Here is a 17,301-nt window from a genome sequence, read left to right as displayed (position 1 = left end):
CAGTGACCACTGCCATATGAATCTTGCCCATATTCCTAAATGCTGCTGCCACTGTCATTTCTCAGATATTTTTTGGATCTATTCATTCATGTAACAAATATTTCGGAGTACCTACTTCAAATATCTTATCTGTCTGAGAGTTCCAAGGAGAATTTAATATACTAAGAGAATGTTAAAAATTCATTGGCTGGGGCTTCCCTGCTGGCGCAGTGGTTGAGAGTCCGCCTGCCGATGCAGGGGACACGGGTTCGTGTCCCAGTCTGGGAAGATCCCACATGCCACGGAGCGGCTGGGCCTGTGAGCCATGGCCGCTGAGCCTGTGCGTCTGGAGCCTGTGCTCTGCAACGGGAGGGGCCGCAACGGTGAGAGGCCCTCATACCGCAAAAAAAAAAAAAAAAAAAAATCAGTTGCTTTTTTTCTGTAGAAAAAAAGAAACTCTTAAAAGTTATATGAACATTTTATGATATTTTATTTTCTTTAAGATAATTACATCATTAGGCTACATTTACCTTAATTGTAATTTAGTGCATCATAAAAAAATCGTGAATAAGAATTCTTGATGTTGCTTGTTAGTCCAGAGGTCAAATCAATGACTTATAAGAGCAACTCTTTCCTGAAAGAGCAATAAGGGAGAGAAAATGACATTTTCCTTTACAGTTCAATATGTTCTTAGTTGCTAAGCAATCCATAGGCAACCTAACAACCTCACAGCTAATGTTTGCATTGCACGTTACAGTTCACAAAGCACTTTCACATATGTAGTAAGGGTCTCTCCCTTCAGCTTAAACTCCTTTTATCTAGGGATGCAGGCAAGCCCAGGCTTGTTGGGTGGGTTGGTGGGAAAGGCTGGCAGGGATGTAATTGCAGAGGGGCTCAAGGAGGGCCCAAAGAGGTAATGGATCCTCACTATTGTTTCCACCTAAGCTAATGTGGTCCGGGAAACAGATCCCAAACATTTCATCTTGAAAACACATACTGGCTACTTGCTTAATTGTGAAAACAGGGCCATGTGAAGTAGGTGTGATTTTACTAACCCATAGTCCTACCTCTTCATAGCACCCACCAAAAGGAAAGTTAGTAAATTTTGCTGAAGAGCCATTGTTAGGAGCGTCTCCATGAAAGACATACACCAGGACCAGCGTCCCCCCAAACCAGGACTTCAGTCCAGCTTGGCTCACAGGACATATATAAACCCACTGTCTTTATTATTAGTCAGGCTTTGGTCCCAGCCCATCTGGTCTCCTTCCCTTGTGAATGCGCCTGGACCACGCAGGAGCTCTGAGGACCCAGGCAGCCCCCTTTTCCATGAAGGTCTGGCAGAGCTGCCTGGGCCATTCCAGTGACTACTTCCTGCATTATCTTTCAAAGGAGGGGCATCCCCTGGCCCCAGGGAACCATGCAGTTGGCACAAGAGGGAAGAGAGAATTAAAGAAACAACAAACATATCAACACTCTCCACACCAAAATACCACCAAAGCACCTTCTCTTGTCTCCTCCCCCTTACAGCAACCAGGGTGTGTCCTGGAGGTTTCTGTTTCATCTCTGGAGGTGCTGACAGGGCAAAGGTGGGAGCAGCTCTTGCACCTCCCATAAGATTGGAGTCGTGGACTGGGGTGAGGAGAGACTGTCTTTGGGGTAGGTTTATTTCTGTTTAAAGTGACTCAAAAACTAAGTTCTTTACAAGTATTTATTTTATTTTAAATATGGCAACATGAGACCCAATATATCACAGTAAAATTCACCTTAGAAAGCTTGTCTTATTCTAGAGTATGTGACTCACCTGTCAATTTAATGACTTGTTGCTAAAAGGTGTCCAGGCACTGAATCTTGTGTGGAAGCTCTTCATTTCCAAGCTTTCCCTGGGAGAATTCCCAGCTGACATCTCAGCAAATTATTTTCGTCCACACCTAGAACATCCAGTATATTAATGTTGTCCATATAGGAATAATCGAATTACAGCAATTCATTTACATATATTTGTTTCTATAGATACAATTAGAGCAATTCATATATATATATATATATATCCATACAAATATACACAGAGAGTTCATGAACTCTAAATCATTGCGATTATTCTCTCCTCAACTACCTGGACCCAAATGTGAATCCAAACCAGAGCTGTTTTTTACTCTGCTGGCAAAATGACTCAGAAATTGGAATGATTCTTTATCAGCCATGAATACTGAATTTTTCTTTCTCTGGAAAGCAAGAATCTGAAGGGCTCAAAGAGGGCGCCCCCCACCCCCACCCCAGTGCCTAGCTTTTGAGGACATAAGTCAAAGAGGATATAGAAGAAAAAGTTAGGCTAATATAGTAATGATCTATTGCTGCATAGCAAATTACCCTAAAACTTAACAGCTCAGAACAACAAACTCTTCTTATTATCTCAAAGTTCCTGAGGGTCGGGAATCCAAGCACAGTCTAGTGGGGTACAGTATTGTTAGTCTACTAGGGCTGCCACTGCAAAACACCACAGACTGGGCGGCCTGAACAACAAAAATTTGCTTTCTCACAGTTCTGGAGGCCGAAAGTCCAAGATCAGCATGTTGTTTCTGGTGAGGCCTCTCTTCCTGTTGTGCAGGCAGTAGTCTTCCTGCTGTGTTCTCACAAGGCCTTCATTCTGAGCACACACGGGGTGGGGTGCAGGAGGTGCTCTGGTATCTCTTCTTCTTCTTCTTATAAGGATACCAGTCCTATTGGATTAAGGCCCCCCGTATAACCTCATTTAACTTTTATTACTTCTTTATAGGCTCCACCTCCAAATGTAGTCACATCGGGGGTTGGGGCTTCAACATATGGATCTAGGGGTTGGGGGACACAATTCAGTACATACCAGGTACCTCTCCTTCAAAATCTCCCATAGGCTGCAATCAGTGTGTTGGCTCTGAAGCTCATTCATGTGTCTGTGACCAGGATTCAGTTGCTCGTGGACTGTTGGGTGGAGGAATCCTTTGCTTTCCTTGCCACATGGGCTTCTCCTTAGGGCAGTTCACATGGCAGCTGGCTTCCATCAGAGGAAGCAAATGAAAAAGCAAGAGAGGGCACACAAGAGGGAAGCCACAGTCTCTTTGTAACCTAACCTCAGAACTGGTATTCCATCACTTTTGCTCTGTTCTATTAGGTAAAAGCAAGTCACTACGTCTGGCCCACACTCAAGGGGAGAGGATTACATAAGAGCGCAGGTAGTAATACAATCTACCACAGTTCACCCTTTGGATCAGTTCCCTTCCTTTCCCACATGCAGAACACACTCATCCACGCCTTAAAGCAGACAACCCCAAAGTTCCATCTCATCAATATTTTGAGCTTAGATCCCAGGAGATAGAAATGATTCATAACAGCCTCTACAGACCCAGATATACCTACTCTTGATCTAGAGAACACTGAACTAAAAAGATAAGCTATCTGGTACTAGCCCCTACACACAATATATATAATGGTAGAACAGGAAAAGGATAACTGCAATAAATATTCCCATTTGTAAAGGAGAAGAACGATATATAAAAGAGTTAATCCATAGCAATTCTGAGATCCTGCTGTAGAAGGCTGGAACCCAGTTATCATTTTTAGTCTCAATCACATTCTCTTTTGTACCGTGTAGGTAACTCCTTTGACAACACGGCTTTCTCAATATCTATCTCAAGTTATTTGATTCCAGGCAGTGCTATGTGCCACAATTGTTTAGAGACTTGTCTCTCTCTCTCTCTCTCTCTCTCTCTCTCTCTCTCTCAATTTAATAGCAAGTACTTTGAGCCTATCAGACTTTCCTTAGGAAGAGCCAAACCCTAAGTCTCCCCTCTTTGAGAAATTTTCCCAGTGTGAAAGTATTTGCTGGGTACCACCTTATTCCATTCAGAGATCCTAACAATGGTGTGACAACCATACTCTTCTTGACTTGGTCTTTGCCACTAGGCAGAGTTTTAAGCAGACTTTTTCGCTCAAAGGACTTCTCTGTTGCTTCTTAACTAGTTGAACATGTGAATTAGTTGCACCTTCCAAGCTTGCAAAACCCTGAGTTTTTTGGTTGTCTCTGATTTCCTTTTCATTCCTGCTTGCAAACCAGCCAAATATTTTCTGAGCTCCTTTAATTCTTGTAGTACCTTGGCAAATGCAGCCAGTAGAAATGAACACATTCTAATAACAGTCATTTTCTACCTCTTTGTATAAAGTACAAGCTCGTTACATATGTAATATGCCTTTTAAGCTATTCTAGACTATATTTTTATACATATTTTTTGGTAACATGGATTGCTGACTGTCCAAGTCTCCAATAACAATTTCATGCTGCCAGACTGGATGTTAATGTCACATAATTTGGAATGTATTGATGTTGGTATGGCAGCACCCTACTTCTGGAACCAATATTTGTTTCTACCAAACATTTAAGGAAGAAATAACAAACTTATTCCAGAGAATAGAAAAAGTGGGAATTATATCCAGGTCCTTCTATGAAGTCAGCATAACCTTAACACCAAAACCCAACAAGAACCTTATAAGAGAGGAATATTATAGGTTTATTACCATAAACATAGGTCCAAAAATCCTAGTCAAAATATTAGAACACCAAACCCAGCAATGTATTAAAAATGTTAATATATCACCAGCAAGTTGGAATGTAAATTTGATTTGATATTACAAAATCAATGCACTTCTCATCATTAATAAAACAAAGGAGAAAATCATGAAAATCTCAGTAGATACAAAAAGTGCATTTGATAAGATTCAACTCCCATTCATAACAAAAAAAATCTTACCAACCTAGAACTAGAAGAAACTTCCTAATCCAAATTAGGACATATTATAAGAAACTAGCAAACATTAACTTAATAGTAAAATGTTGAAACTTTCCTTATAATTGCCACTACCATCTTTATTCAATATTGTTCTGGAATTCTGTCCAATGTAATAAAGCAAGAAAATTAAATTATAATCATTGAAAAGGAAAAAAACTGTCATTATTTATTAGTGGCATAATTGTATGTAGAAAATACTGAAGAATTTACAGGTAAATTGTCAGATTTAACGCATGTTTAGGAAGGTTGCTATACACAAGGTCAACATAAAAAAATTTGTATTTCTGTATACTAACAACAAATTTTTATTAAAAAACAGTATGTCATTTATAATAACTTTTAAAAATCCAATTTAAATCAGAGGTACAAATGTTCCACATAGAATACTAAAAATTTTATCAAGAGAAATTTTTAGAGATCTAAGTAACAGTAACGTCTATATAGATGTTTAGTTGTACCAAATTAATCTATTAATCAAAACCCAGCAGTGGGGTGGGGTGTTTGTGTGCACGTGTGTGTGTGTGTGTTTGACAAACTAATTATGAAATGTGTATGAAAATGCAAAGGGTCAAGAACAGCAAAGACAACTTGAAAAAGAATAAAGTAATAAGACTTACTCTACATGGTATCAGGACTTATTTACTATAAAGTTAGTGTAAATAGAGCATGAGGTATTGGCATAAGAATAGACAAATAAACCAGTTGAGTCCAGAAACAGACTCGCAAATATATCTCACTAGATTTATGACACTAGTGGCACTGCAGAATAGTAGGAAAGGAAGATTCTAGTCAGCAACACATGGAGTAGAACCACTGCATTCCGTTGGGCCCAGCTGATCCTCAGAATCATAACAGTAAGAGATTGTTTTAAGCCACTAGAGTTTGGAGCGTTTTGTCATTCAGCAATCAAAACTGATAGAAAAAATTCATACCTGGAAGTAGAGTATTGCCATAACATAACTTAAAGCATATGGCAATGATGTCGAAAAAGAGCAGCAAGTGGAAATTGGAAGGGTGGTGAGGAGACTGTCAGTGGAGCCTAGAAGAACAGTGAAGTTGCTAAGAAAGGCTAGAAAAAGGATCACCTGTGTTATGTAGCAGTGGAATGTTTAGTAACACTGTTGCCTGCATTAATGTGGACAATGGGAAATCTACCAAGGAATGTGCAGACCCGGCTAAAGAGATTCCAAGCAGGATATAGAAAGTTCTGACTGGCTTCTTAGCTGAATATGATACAATAAGAGAGACATGAACTGACCTGAAAATCTAGTTTTTTAGCAGAAATAAAGAACATCTAGTACAGTATCTCCAGCCAGCAAAAAGTCTCAAAGTAATAAATGGCTTCATTTCAAAGACCTCCTTGATAAGGTCTTTGAAAGGTTTAAGGTGGTGTGTCTCACGGACACTCTCATTTAGAAAATAAAAGAGTTCCTAAGAGTCTTAGAGACTTTGTCCCACAGCACCCTGATTCATATCCCAAGGCAGCCAGGGGCCTATCTCAAAGGGATTTGTGGATGCAGCCTTTGTTGAAGAGAATGGATTATAATAAGATAACACAGAAAGCCCACAAAATTGTCAAGAAGATTGTTCTGGTGAAAGCATGACCAGTTTGAAATAAAAGGGACTGAGAAGGCCTGAAATAGTCTCTGAGCCTCCAACTTTCTACAGGTAAGAAGCAGGCTGAGAAAGCTTTGCAACTACAACAACCACAGATAATTTCTTATTGAAAAAGATGGGTGACGCAGAGGACAGAGCGAAGAGTCAGTAGTGCAGAGCCAAGAGAAGCTGAGAACAATGGATCAGGAGATTACTCCCAGGGAGTAGACCTGGACCATAATCAAGGAATCATCAGGACAACTGGTCTGGCTGAATTTCAGAATTGCTATGGACCAGAAACTACCATGTGACTTGCTTCCTGCCTTTGTGAATAGGAAAGACTGCTGTGGTTACCCTTTTTGTGTTTCACTAGTGTAATCTAGGTGTCTGGGAGACAGCTAAATTCACAGGTCTCCAGTTCAAGTGCAGAGACAGACAAGGAGCCTCACTTGCAATTGGACCTGATGCAGATCACGAGAGACTGGACTTCTAGACTGATACCATAATTGGATGAGACGTTGGGTGTCTTGGGATGGGGTAAATGCATTCTGCTTGTGAAAGGCATGTGAATTGTTGTGACCAGAGGATGCAACGTGGTATATTGTCTGTACATGTGGCCAGGAATGATTGCTCCCATCCAGTTCTCCCATCAAGAAGTGGAGTCTTATTGCCCTTCCTCCCGACAAATCTGCATTAGCACTGCCTTGTTATAACCAATAGGATGCTATGGAAGTGATGATATATGACTTCTGGTCCTGGGCTTTGAGACTTGCAGTTTCTCTTTCTGCACTCTTGAGATCTAGTTGCCGGGTAAATAAGCTCGGGCTAGATTACTGAGTGAGGTGAGACCACATGGAAAGACAGAGGTTGAACCAGCCCCCAACTATTTCAGCCACCCCAGTCAGAGCACCAGATGTGTGAATGAAGCCATCTCGGGTATTCCAGTTCCAGCTGAGCTCTCAGGTAAATGCAACCAAACGAATGACCCCAGCCTACAACAGCAAGTGGAACTGCCCAGATAAATTGTGAACCCACAGAATTGTGAAAGACGATTCCTGTTTCAGATTTGGGGATGGTTTGTTATCCAGCACAGACTGACAAAGTTGTGTGTTGGTGAGCATCCAGAACTCATATATAGCTGCTCAAAGTGTAAATTAGTATAAGTACTTGAAAAACGGGCATTATTTCCTAAAGTTGAACATGTGCATACACTTGACCCAACAGAAAAACATGCACATGTGGACCAAATATATCCACAAGAATGTTCATAGCTGCTTTGGATAGCTCCAAACTGGATACAACCCAAGCATCCATCAACAGTTGAACAGATAAATATATTGTCATATATTCATACAATAGAATGCTACAGGTCCATGAACAGGCTGCTGCTACACACAACAGTATGCATGAATCACACACCTAAGACATTAAACAAAGGAAGCTGGAAACAAAGTAAAATATCTTGCATGTTTTTTTTTTTTTTTCCTTTTTTGCGGTAAGCGGGCCTCTCACTGTTGTGGCCTCTCCCGCTGCGGAGCACAGGCTCTGGACGCGCAGGCTCAGCGGCCATGGCTCACGGGCCCAGCCGCTCCGCGGCATGTGGGATCTTCCCGCACCGGGGCACGAACCCGTGTCCCCTGCATCGGCAGGCAGACTCTCAACCACTGCGCCACCAGGGAAGCCCCTTGCATGGGTTTATTTATACAAAGTTCTACGCTCTAGTGGTTGAAGTCAGGATAGTGGTTACCTTTGGGGAGGAAAGAGAAGGTAATGACTAGAAGGGATATGAGAGGGGATTCTGGGGTGCTGGTATTGACCTAGGGGTGGGAGCCTGGGTGAGTTCACTTTGTAATTCATCGAGTATTACACTTATAACATGCATATTTTTCTGTATCTTCTATTTTGATTAAGAAGTTTTAAAATAACATCAAATACTACTAAGTACCTAGAAAAAGTAAAAGTACAACTTTATAAAGATAGAAAACTTTACTGAAAAACAATTTTTAGAGACCTAAATCAATGGAGAGAAATGTTTAGAGATATGTATTAGAGATTCAGAAAAATGAAGAGACTAATTCTCTCAAATTGAGATTCGATGCAATCTCAAAAAAATCCCAAAGTGATACTGTATGTGTGTAACTTGAAAAGCTGATTCTGAAATATTTATGGAAATTTACAAGGCTAAAGTAGTCCAGACAGTCTGGAAGAGCAAGAGAGGGAGATGTGTTTCTAGATATCAAGACTTATTATAGGAGAGGAGGGATAAATTGGGAGTTTGGGATTAACATATATACATTAACTGAATCACTTTGCAATACAGCTGAAACTAACACAACTTTGTACATCAACTGTACTTCAATAAAAACAAACAAAAAAACAAGGATATATTGTATAGCACAGGGAATTACAGCCATTACCTTGTAATAAATTTTAATGGAGTATAATCTATAAAACTATTGAATCACTATGCTATATACATGAAGCTAATATAATATTGTAAATCAACTATACTTTAATAAACAATTAATGTAGAAAAACTTATTATAAAGCTGCACTAATAAGATGACGTGGTATTAGCATGGGGACAAATAACTAATCAGGGGAGCAGAAGAGAAGGGTCCAAAATAGATAGACTCATGTATACATGGGCACTTCTTAGATTTCAAATCAAAGAGGAAGAGAGAGAATTTTCCATTTATAGAAAACAGAGTATCTATTTAAAAAAGAGAAAAGCAAGTGGACCACTTTCTCACACTGTACCACACGTACATTAATATCTGGAGGCTTTTTACATATAAATTCAATTACACGTGGCTTGTGAGTGCCCAGAAGACAAAATTAAGAACAATGGATGAGGTCAGAGAGATGGATTTTGGCTCAGTCTAAGTGGGAAAACAATCACTTCAGCAGCATTCGCTGTCTTGGGAGGTTATGTCCATTACAGAAGATGTTAAAACACAACTGGATGACTGCTTCCAGTGAAATTCTAGCTGAGATTCAAGCATCAGAAATGTCTAAGTTTCTAAGCAACCCTCTGTTGCTATAAATACCAAGAAGAGAGGGAACAATGTGAATTTCTTCAGCCTGGAGTAGCTGAAGAAATTTTATTGGCAAGTCAGAAGAATCTGAGAATAAGCCAAACGCTGGTGGTGCCTCTACGCTTATTACACTTCAATGAGACAGAAGCACATTTTAAAAATGAATATCTCGGAAAGGCATGTACCATCTTAGGAACAGTTTTAGAAATATTACAGAAGGGCAGCATGACATGGTGATCATCAAATTTGAATTCCTGCTCTGATCCCCCTAAATTGAAGCCTTAGGGACTTCACTGGTGGTCCAGTGGTTAAGACTCCATGCTTCCACTGCAGGGGGCATGGGTTTGATCCCTGGTCTGGGAACTAAGATCCCACATGCTGCACGGCCAAAAACAAACAAACAAAAAACCTCAACCTCCCCACCCCAAAATTAAAGCTTTACAAGTAATTTCATCTCTGAGCCTCAGTCTTCTCACGTGTGAAGCAAGGCAGTGATGTGTCTTGGCAAACTACAGTACAATAATGTTCAGATAAAAACCTCATGGCAATGTGGAAAATTAAATACCTCCCTCTGAATCAACATTAAATCAAAACAAATCCTTAGTTTCATAAGATGCCCAGCTGTTGTTATGTGAAATCTCTCCAAGAGCCAACATAAGGGATTTTTATTTAGCAACTTCTCAAAATTGGTATTATCCTCTGTGGTAAGGTATTACTGAGTTACAAAATGAGCGGAACATTACAGAAAGAATAGTTGCTATCTCTGCTGGTGGGCTTCAATATGTGAGTACAGTACATCATATACAGATATAAACATAGACACAGATACAAATTCCCACAGGATTACATTCATTCTTTTAAATGAATACGTTACTTTATTGACTAGTTATTTGATCCAGGGAGAGACAGCATGCTGGCAATCACTACTTCTTTAAATGGGATGATTTATTTTCATAGTCCAGCATTTAAAATCTCCCAGGGACTTCCTTGGTGGCACAGTGGTTAAGAATCTGCCTGCCAATGCAGGGGACATGGGTTCGATCCCTGGTCCAGGAAGATCCCACATGCCGAGGAGCAGCTAAGCCCGTGCGCCACAACTACTGAGCCTGCACTCTAGAGCCTGCCAAGGCATAACTACTGAAGCCCGTGCACCTAGAGCCCGTGCTCCACAACAAGAGAAGCCACCACAATGAGAAGCCCATGCACCACAACGAAAAGTAGCCTCCACTCACCACAACTAGAGAAAGCCCACATGCAGCAATGAAGACCTAACGCAGCCAAAAATTTTAAAAATAAAATAATTTTTAAAAATTCTTTCAGCCTCTAAAAAATAAAACACAAAACTCTCCAAATAGTAGCTCCGTAAGATATTAATAGGTATTTCCCAGAAAAGCAGCGTCTGTGGTTAAATATGCCTGGAAATGATTGATTGAAAAAACTTAAAACTTTTTTTGTAGGATGTTTTGCAAATTTAGTATATTGATGTTCAGTCAATCTCCAAGAGAAGGAGGTAATATGTAGCATATCTCTTGTTCATTGTTAAAGGAGCTTATCATGAAGTGTATTAGTTGTCTAGTGTGGGTATCATGGTGGGTATCTAGTGCTGTGTAACAAACAGTCCCAAAACGTAGTTGCTTTAAAAAAGCATTTATTCTCTCACAGTCAGGGGTCAAGCATGGCTTAACTAGGTCCTCTGGTTCAGGGTCTCTCACAACCCAAGTGTCAGCTGGGGCTTTTGTCATCCCAAAGCTGAACTGGGGAAGGATCCACTTCCAAGCTCGGGTAGAGGGTTGTCACACGATTCAGTTCCTCACAGACTGAGGAGAAAGGGCCTCAGTTCCTGGCAGGCTGGAGGCTCCCCTCCCAGGTGGGCTTCTCCACAGCTTAGCTCACAAAACAACAGCTGGCTTCCACCCAAGTAAGCAAGCAAGAGGGCAAGAGAGGGCAGGCAAGATGGAAGCTAGAGTCTGTAACAAAATCTCAGAAGTGATATACCATTGCTTTTTGATTCATCAGAGCAGGGGTCAGCAAACATGGTCAGCAGGCCATATTTGGCCCAATGCCCATTTTTGTAAATAGTTTTATTGAAAGACAGTTAATCATATTTATTTACATATTGCCTGCGGTTGCTTTTCAGTACCACAGCAGAATTGAGTAATTGGGAAAGAAACCATATGGCTCACAGAGCAAAAAAGATTTCCTACCTGGCCCTTTACAGAAAAAGTTTGGCAAACCCTGCATTAGAAACAAGTCTAGCCTCCACTTGAGGGGAGGAGATTCAAAAGGGCATGAATACCAGGAAGCTGGGGTCGTTGGGAGTCATTTTAGAAGCTGCCTACCTTGTAGTGCCTGCCAACAGGTAGGGACTTGGCAAGTAGTTGCTGAGTGAGTAAATGAATAATTGTTCACATCCACCAATTTTCTAAATTCAAGGGCTGAAAGAAAAGTTGCTAGCCAAGAAAAAGCCAAATTCCTTCACCGATTATTAGGATTTGACAACTGCATCACAACTGTAACAACTTATCAACTTGTGTGATCTTCTTATTAGTAATTTCTATCATTATGTCAAGTGAGTTAGATGGCAAAATAAGCTTAGGATTGAATTCATATGTAGATTGGACAGATTATTCTTTCACAACATCAGCAAATTGGAAGAAAGCGTACGTATTTGAGATGAGAATTCACTCTGGGGGCAAGAATATTTATTGTGAATTATGTTTACAATCGGACAGCTACAGTATCTTCTAATACCAAGAGAGACTCAAAACCTAAATGTATAAAATCAAATTCTCATCCATTTTTTTCATCTTTTCTCCATGTGCTTTCTCCAAAAGCCAAAATACTGTACCACAAAGTTCTTCCTTGATCATTTAGGATCTCTCTTGTTCTAGTACAAAGTAGCGAGTCATTCTTGGAAGAGGAAATGCCCCGCTGCTGCTGCTTTGCTTACAGCCTAGTTTTCCACTGAATTGAAACTCCAGTGTGGGTGACACAAACTGGAGAACTATTTCTTACCTCGCTCTGTAAAACAAGGGCTCTAAATATTTCTAAAGTTTGGTGCAAAAAGGGAATAAAATAGGAGACCCCAATCTGTGGTTTTTCTCATGTTACTGGATCCAACAAACATATTAAGTAACTAAATCAAAGTGGGGAGGGGGACATGGAATAAAGGCTATATTTAACATCCTACATTTTTTTGAGTAGCTACTCTGACTGGCACAGTGCTAGTAAGTCTCTTTCCCATACACGAGCTCATTTATTTCTCACATTCATCCTGGGAGTTTGATTACAGATGAAGAGAACAGGGTAAAGAAAATATTCCAAGGTCACACAGGTAGTAACTGGTATCAAGTTTAAAGGTTATACTGGATTTTTCCTAACATGTGAGTGTAACTTGAATTGGATGTATGACTGGTATGGGTTAATTTGGAAATATACTTTCTATCCCATGACTTATTATTCTTTATAACTGACATATCAATGAGAAACTCAGCAATCCACACTTGCACCTCCATGCTTAGGGAGAAAAAGGTGGGTGGTGGGTGGTGGGTGGTGCCTGTTGTGTGACAACCAAAGCCAGGTTAAGGGGTGAGAGGGCTGGACAGCTGCCAGTCCATACAGAGAGCTAAATCGTCACTGGGATAAATCAAAACCCTGTTGTCATTAACTGTGTTTCCACAGGTGATTGGTTACACAGCTGGAGGAATGTAAATTACTCGGGTCCTACTCCACTGTGCAAGACACTGACTTGGAGTGGAAACTGGAAACAAAACATTGTTCCCTGGCACAGAGGTACCTACATTTGAGTACTTTGGCAATTCACATTGCAAGTTGTACAATGATTCATTTATTTTCTAAAAGTTAATTCTTTAAATATGCCTCCTCAGAGGTTGTGTGGTTCTAAAGATTGCAGAAAAGAACGTATACAGGAAAAGTGAGTGTGATTTGTGAAAAAATAGAAATGAAAGATAATTCCAGTTAAGTAAAATGTCCTATATTCAGGGCATGTAAAAACATGCCATTTTGAACATAAACTGGTATATAATTTTTATTAAATGCACAAATAAATAATGAAAGTAATAGCATGTTTTGAGGCACAGGAGTTTTGTGGCCAAAACTGGACATAATCAAATGCTGGATTTGCTCACAGATATAGAAGTTTAAAGCTATAACATAAAAATTATAACAAGAAGTGACTGTACTATTTAAATTCATTCAAGAATAATAATCAATTATTGTTGTTCTAAAACTTCCAAGTCCCAACCCCTACTTTCTTTCACGTAAATAATGGTTTTTAGAGCACAATTTTTGAGGTTCCTATGATGCACAAATGTCAAGACGGGCCTGAAAACAATTACACGGGTTGTGCTGCACTCGAATGCGTGTGTTGTTAGGATATTCTGTTCTGATACATGGCAAGGTTGATTAATAAGCAGAGCATGGGTCCTTTTAAAAAGATAAAATATAAGTATCACGATTTTAACTAAGATCTGATCTTATTGATCTATATATGACTATAACCCTATTCATCAAATCTTAGCATATTAACTATTCAGAGCTATACAGTTCTAACCACTTACTGTATTCGCAGTAGATTCTTTGTATTTCTCTTTCACTACCTGCCCCCCGATCCCTCTCACTCCCCCCCCCGCCTCGTGACCCCACTTTTCGGACTCTGGCCGGAGGAAGAGGGTGAGAACTGCCCGAAGGAGGGAGGGAGTCGCTGTGAGCCAGCTCAGAATCCTATGAAGATCAGTGTTTTCCAAACTTCTCAATAACTCAATGACTTCATCCCTATCTCAAATGCATGCTCTGCAGGAGATAAGAGTTTACTGGCCACAGCCCAGTTCAAACCTGACCCTAGGCAGGGACAGTGGTGTTTCTCCCAAACGCCACTTCAGTGCTGTGGTTCTCCAAGGTCACCGAGGGGGAGCCCAGCGAGGGCGCTGCTTTGGGTCTTTCCGAGGCCGCACCGGGAACTAAACCGCCCGGGAGCTGAGCCCCCATGGCCCCAAGAAAAAGCTGTGCAGCCCGGAAGGCAAGCGCTTTACCTCCGGGAGGTGGCGGAGAGTCGCGGCTCCGAGCGTCTGCCTCCTCTTTGGACCTCGTGGAGCTGCAAGAGCAGGACCCCGGACGCAGCCTGAGGGGCAGGGGCGGGTCCGGCAGCCCGCCGTCTCCATAGAGACCGACCACATGGCCCCGCCCTCCCCCGCAGCTCCCGGCACCAGCACCCAAACAGGGTTCCAGAGCGGCTGGAGGGACCGCGCATGACCGACGCCGCCTTCCCAGCTGGAAGGCCCAGAGGCCGGGCGAACCAAGCCCGAGCGCCAGTGCCCTGCCGGCCAACGCCCCCTCCTTAAGGGCTGCACTGGATTCCGGCCCGGGGCGGCGTTCCCGTTTGTCACCCTTCAGGGAGTCTGGGGTGGGATCCCGGACATCACTGTAGTTCCAGAAGCCCCTGAAGACACGGAGCATTGGGGCCAGACCCCGACAGGAGACTTGGATACAGAATCCAACGTTTGCTTTCTCTCAAAGAAAGCCAGCAATTTTAAGGCTGTGTGATGGAAAAGGTGGGGTTTCTTATCTTCAGCAAATCCTCATAATATTTTAATACTTATTGCCAATTTTCACATTATACAGGAGGTACCAAAGCCAAAGCAACATCCTTCTTAATTAATTTCTAATGGTTCTGGTCAAAATGGCTTTAAGTATTTATTGTGAAGCCTGGAAGTTTTTTTCATTTATATGTAGATGAATAGTTACCACCAAGGGAAGATGTTCACAACATGAAAAGCAGGTTAGAAAACCATATGAATATTACTACCTAATTTTTGTAAATAAACGTTTGTCTAAGAAGTCTGGAAGTATGTAAACAAATGTTAAATGGTTTGCTCCCGTAGTACTTTTAAAAAATCAATTAAAAAAATTCTACAATAAATATGCAACATCTATATAAATAAATTTTATTCTGATCCAGGCACCTCATTTTTTTCCCCTGTTGCCTTTAACATGTTTTAGTTGTGTGAAAGGATACAAATTAGATAAACTAAAAATTTGTTACCTGGGACCCACATGGGGTTCACTGACACAAAGGACAAATGAACCAGCTGAATAAACAAGGTCAATCTGCTGCTCTGTCACTAAGCCACAGGAAACAGCTTTTGCTTTACTCTATCTCAGGACCCATCCAAGAAAAACACGTCAATTGGCAAAGTTTCCTTTTGCTCTGTCAGACCCTAGAATGCTTTTTCCCTTGGAATCCCTATTTGCTCAATCCAACAAAGCAGTTTTGAAGGTTACATTGAATGTTCTGGTGATTTTCTCAGTTTTAAAAGGGGTATTAAAAGGACTGATTAGATAAACTGATCAAAACTCTTGGAACGCAGAATGCCAAAAATTACTGAAATTGAGACTTTTAAAAAATATTGTTCAATGGGTCCCCACCCTCCCCATCTCCCATTGGGTGCTTGTTTCTGTGGCCTGGAAACAAGGAGGAAGAAGCATGGACCTATTCTACAAGGTGAAGGCAAGTGAGCTATAAATGAATAAACAAAATGTGGTATATCCATACAATGGAACGTGATTTGGCCAGGAAAAGAAGTATTGATAACATGCTACAACATGGATGAAACTTGAAACCTTGAAAACATTATACTAAGTAAAAGAAGCCAGTTACAAAAGCCATGTATTGTATGATTCCATTGATAGAAAATGTTCAGAATTGGCAAATCCGTAGAAACAGAAAATAGATTACTGTTGTCAAGGGCTGAGGGGTTCGGGAAGTAGGGAGTGACTGCTAATGAGTTTCTTTCTGAGGTGATGAAAATGTTCTAGAATTAAATTATGATGAGGGATGCACAACTCTGTGAATCTATAAACCGCTGAATTATACGCTTTAGAGAAGGTAAATTCTATGGCATATGAGCTACTTCAACAAAGCTATTTAAAAACTCATGTTAATGTTCAGCTGCTGTTTGCTGAACATTACTGGTGTCAGCTATTGTGCTAAGCATCTTATAGGTACTTTTTTACTTCTTCATAACAACCACTACAAGCTGGTCATTAACCTCATTTTCTAGATTAAAAATTAAAATTAAAATAGAAACTGAGTAAACACACATGAACCCAAAGCTAATGGGCAGAATGCGGATTCAAATCAAGGTCTAAGCAAGGTCAAAGACCATATGCTCTTTTCATTATGCCAATATTTAAATGTGCATAAGTTGCAATATTTGCAAGAAAGTTACAGAACCTCAATTTTTTAAACACAGTTTACCTTTGAGGACTGAGCCCTTGTATTCCCAGATTGAAGACTACAGGTTTCTCCAAAACAGAGAGAGAGACTAATTTAAAACAATCACTTTATTAAAAATAGCAAATTTCACAAATACTCATTTAACATTTTGTTGTCACTGGCCACTGGAAAACACACCGGGCGTGTGTACTGATTATCTAACGTAAACTGAAGCTGGGCTCCCACAAAAAGCCTGGGCATCATCAACTTATGATCAACAGTGGAGTAAGTTTGGTGAGCTCAGGAAGGATAAATTGTTCGGCCCCATCAACAACATTTAGCACAGTGCATTTCAAGTATAACCCGTAAGGCAACAATATAAAGCATAGCAGCAAAAGCTCTGTATCACATTTCCTGATTATGCCTTCCACGAGGCCGAGGCCTCCAGTTATGGGGAATTATGGCAAGTCGAGTTCACTGAAAGCAGCATGTGAAAGCAGTCGCTGCACTTGCACTTTAATTAATTCCTTATTGTGGAAGATGATTCTGCTACTGGGTTCAGCTAGAAGAGTAAAGAATGCTGCTTTTCTTCAAACCACGAGAAAGCGACTGCATTTCATTTTAGCCGGCAGAAGTA

General features: G+C 40.7%; 1 protein-coding gene across 1 annotated transcript in view; it reads right to left on the bottom strand.

Annotated features, from left to right (window-relative positions):
• Positions 1 to 17,280, bottom strand: part of ECT2L (epithelial cell transforming 2 like) — a 77,272-nt gene extending 59,992 nt beyond the window's left edge. Inside the window, 4 exon segments of the mRNA XM_089921676.1 lie at positions 510 to 649; positions 1,781 to 1,907; positions 2,517 to 2,696; positions 2,837 to 17,280. Coding sequence (XP_089777802.1) covers positions 510 to 649; positions 1,781 to 1,882 — 242 coding nt within the window. The 5' untranslated portion in view covers positions 1,883 to 1,907; positions 2,517 to 2,696; positions 2,837 to 17,280.
• Between the last annotated feature and the right edge of the window lie 21 nt (positions 17,281 to 17,301).

The sequence above is a fragment of the Delphinapterus leucas genome, chromosome 12 (genome assembly GCF_059928025.1).
Source record: "Delphinapterus leucas isolate spDelLeu-1000000601 "Yukka" chromosome 12, BTC_Dleu_Yukka2, whole genome shotgun sequence".
In the NCBI taxonomy this organism is placed as follows: domain Eukaryota; kingdom Metazoa; phylum Chordata; class Mammalia; order Artiodactyla; family Monodontidae; genus Delphinapterus; species Delphinapterus leucas.
Note: the sequence above shows the minus strand (reverse complement) of the source record. Positions and strands in the feature narration are given on the sequence as shown.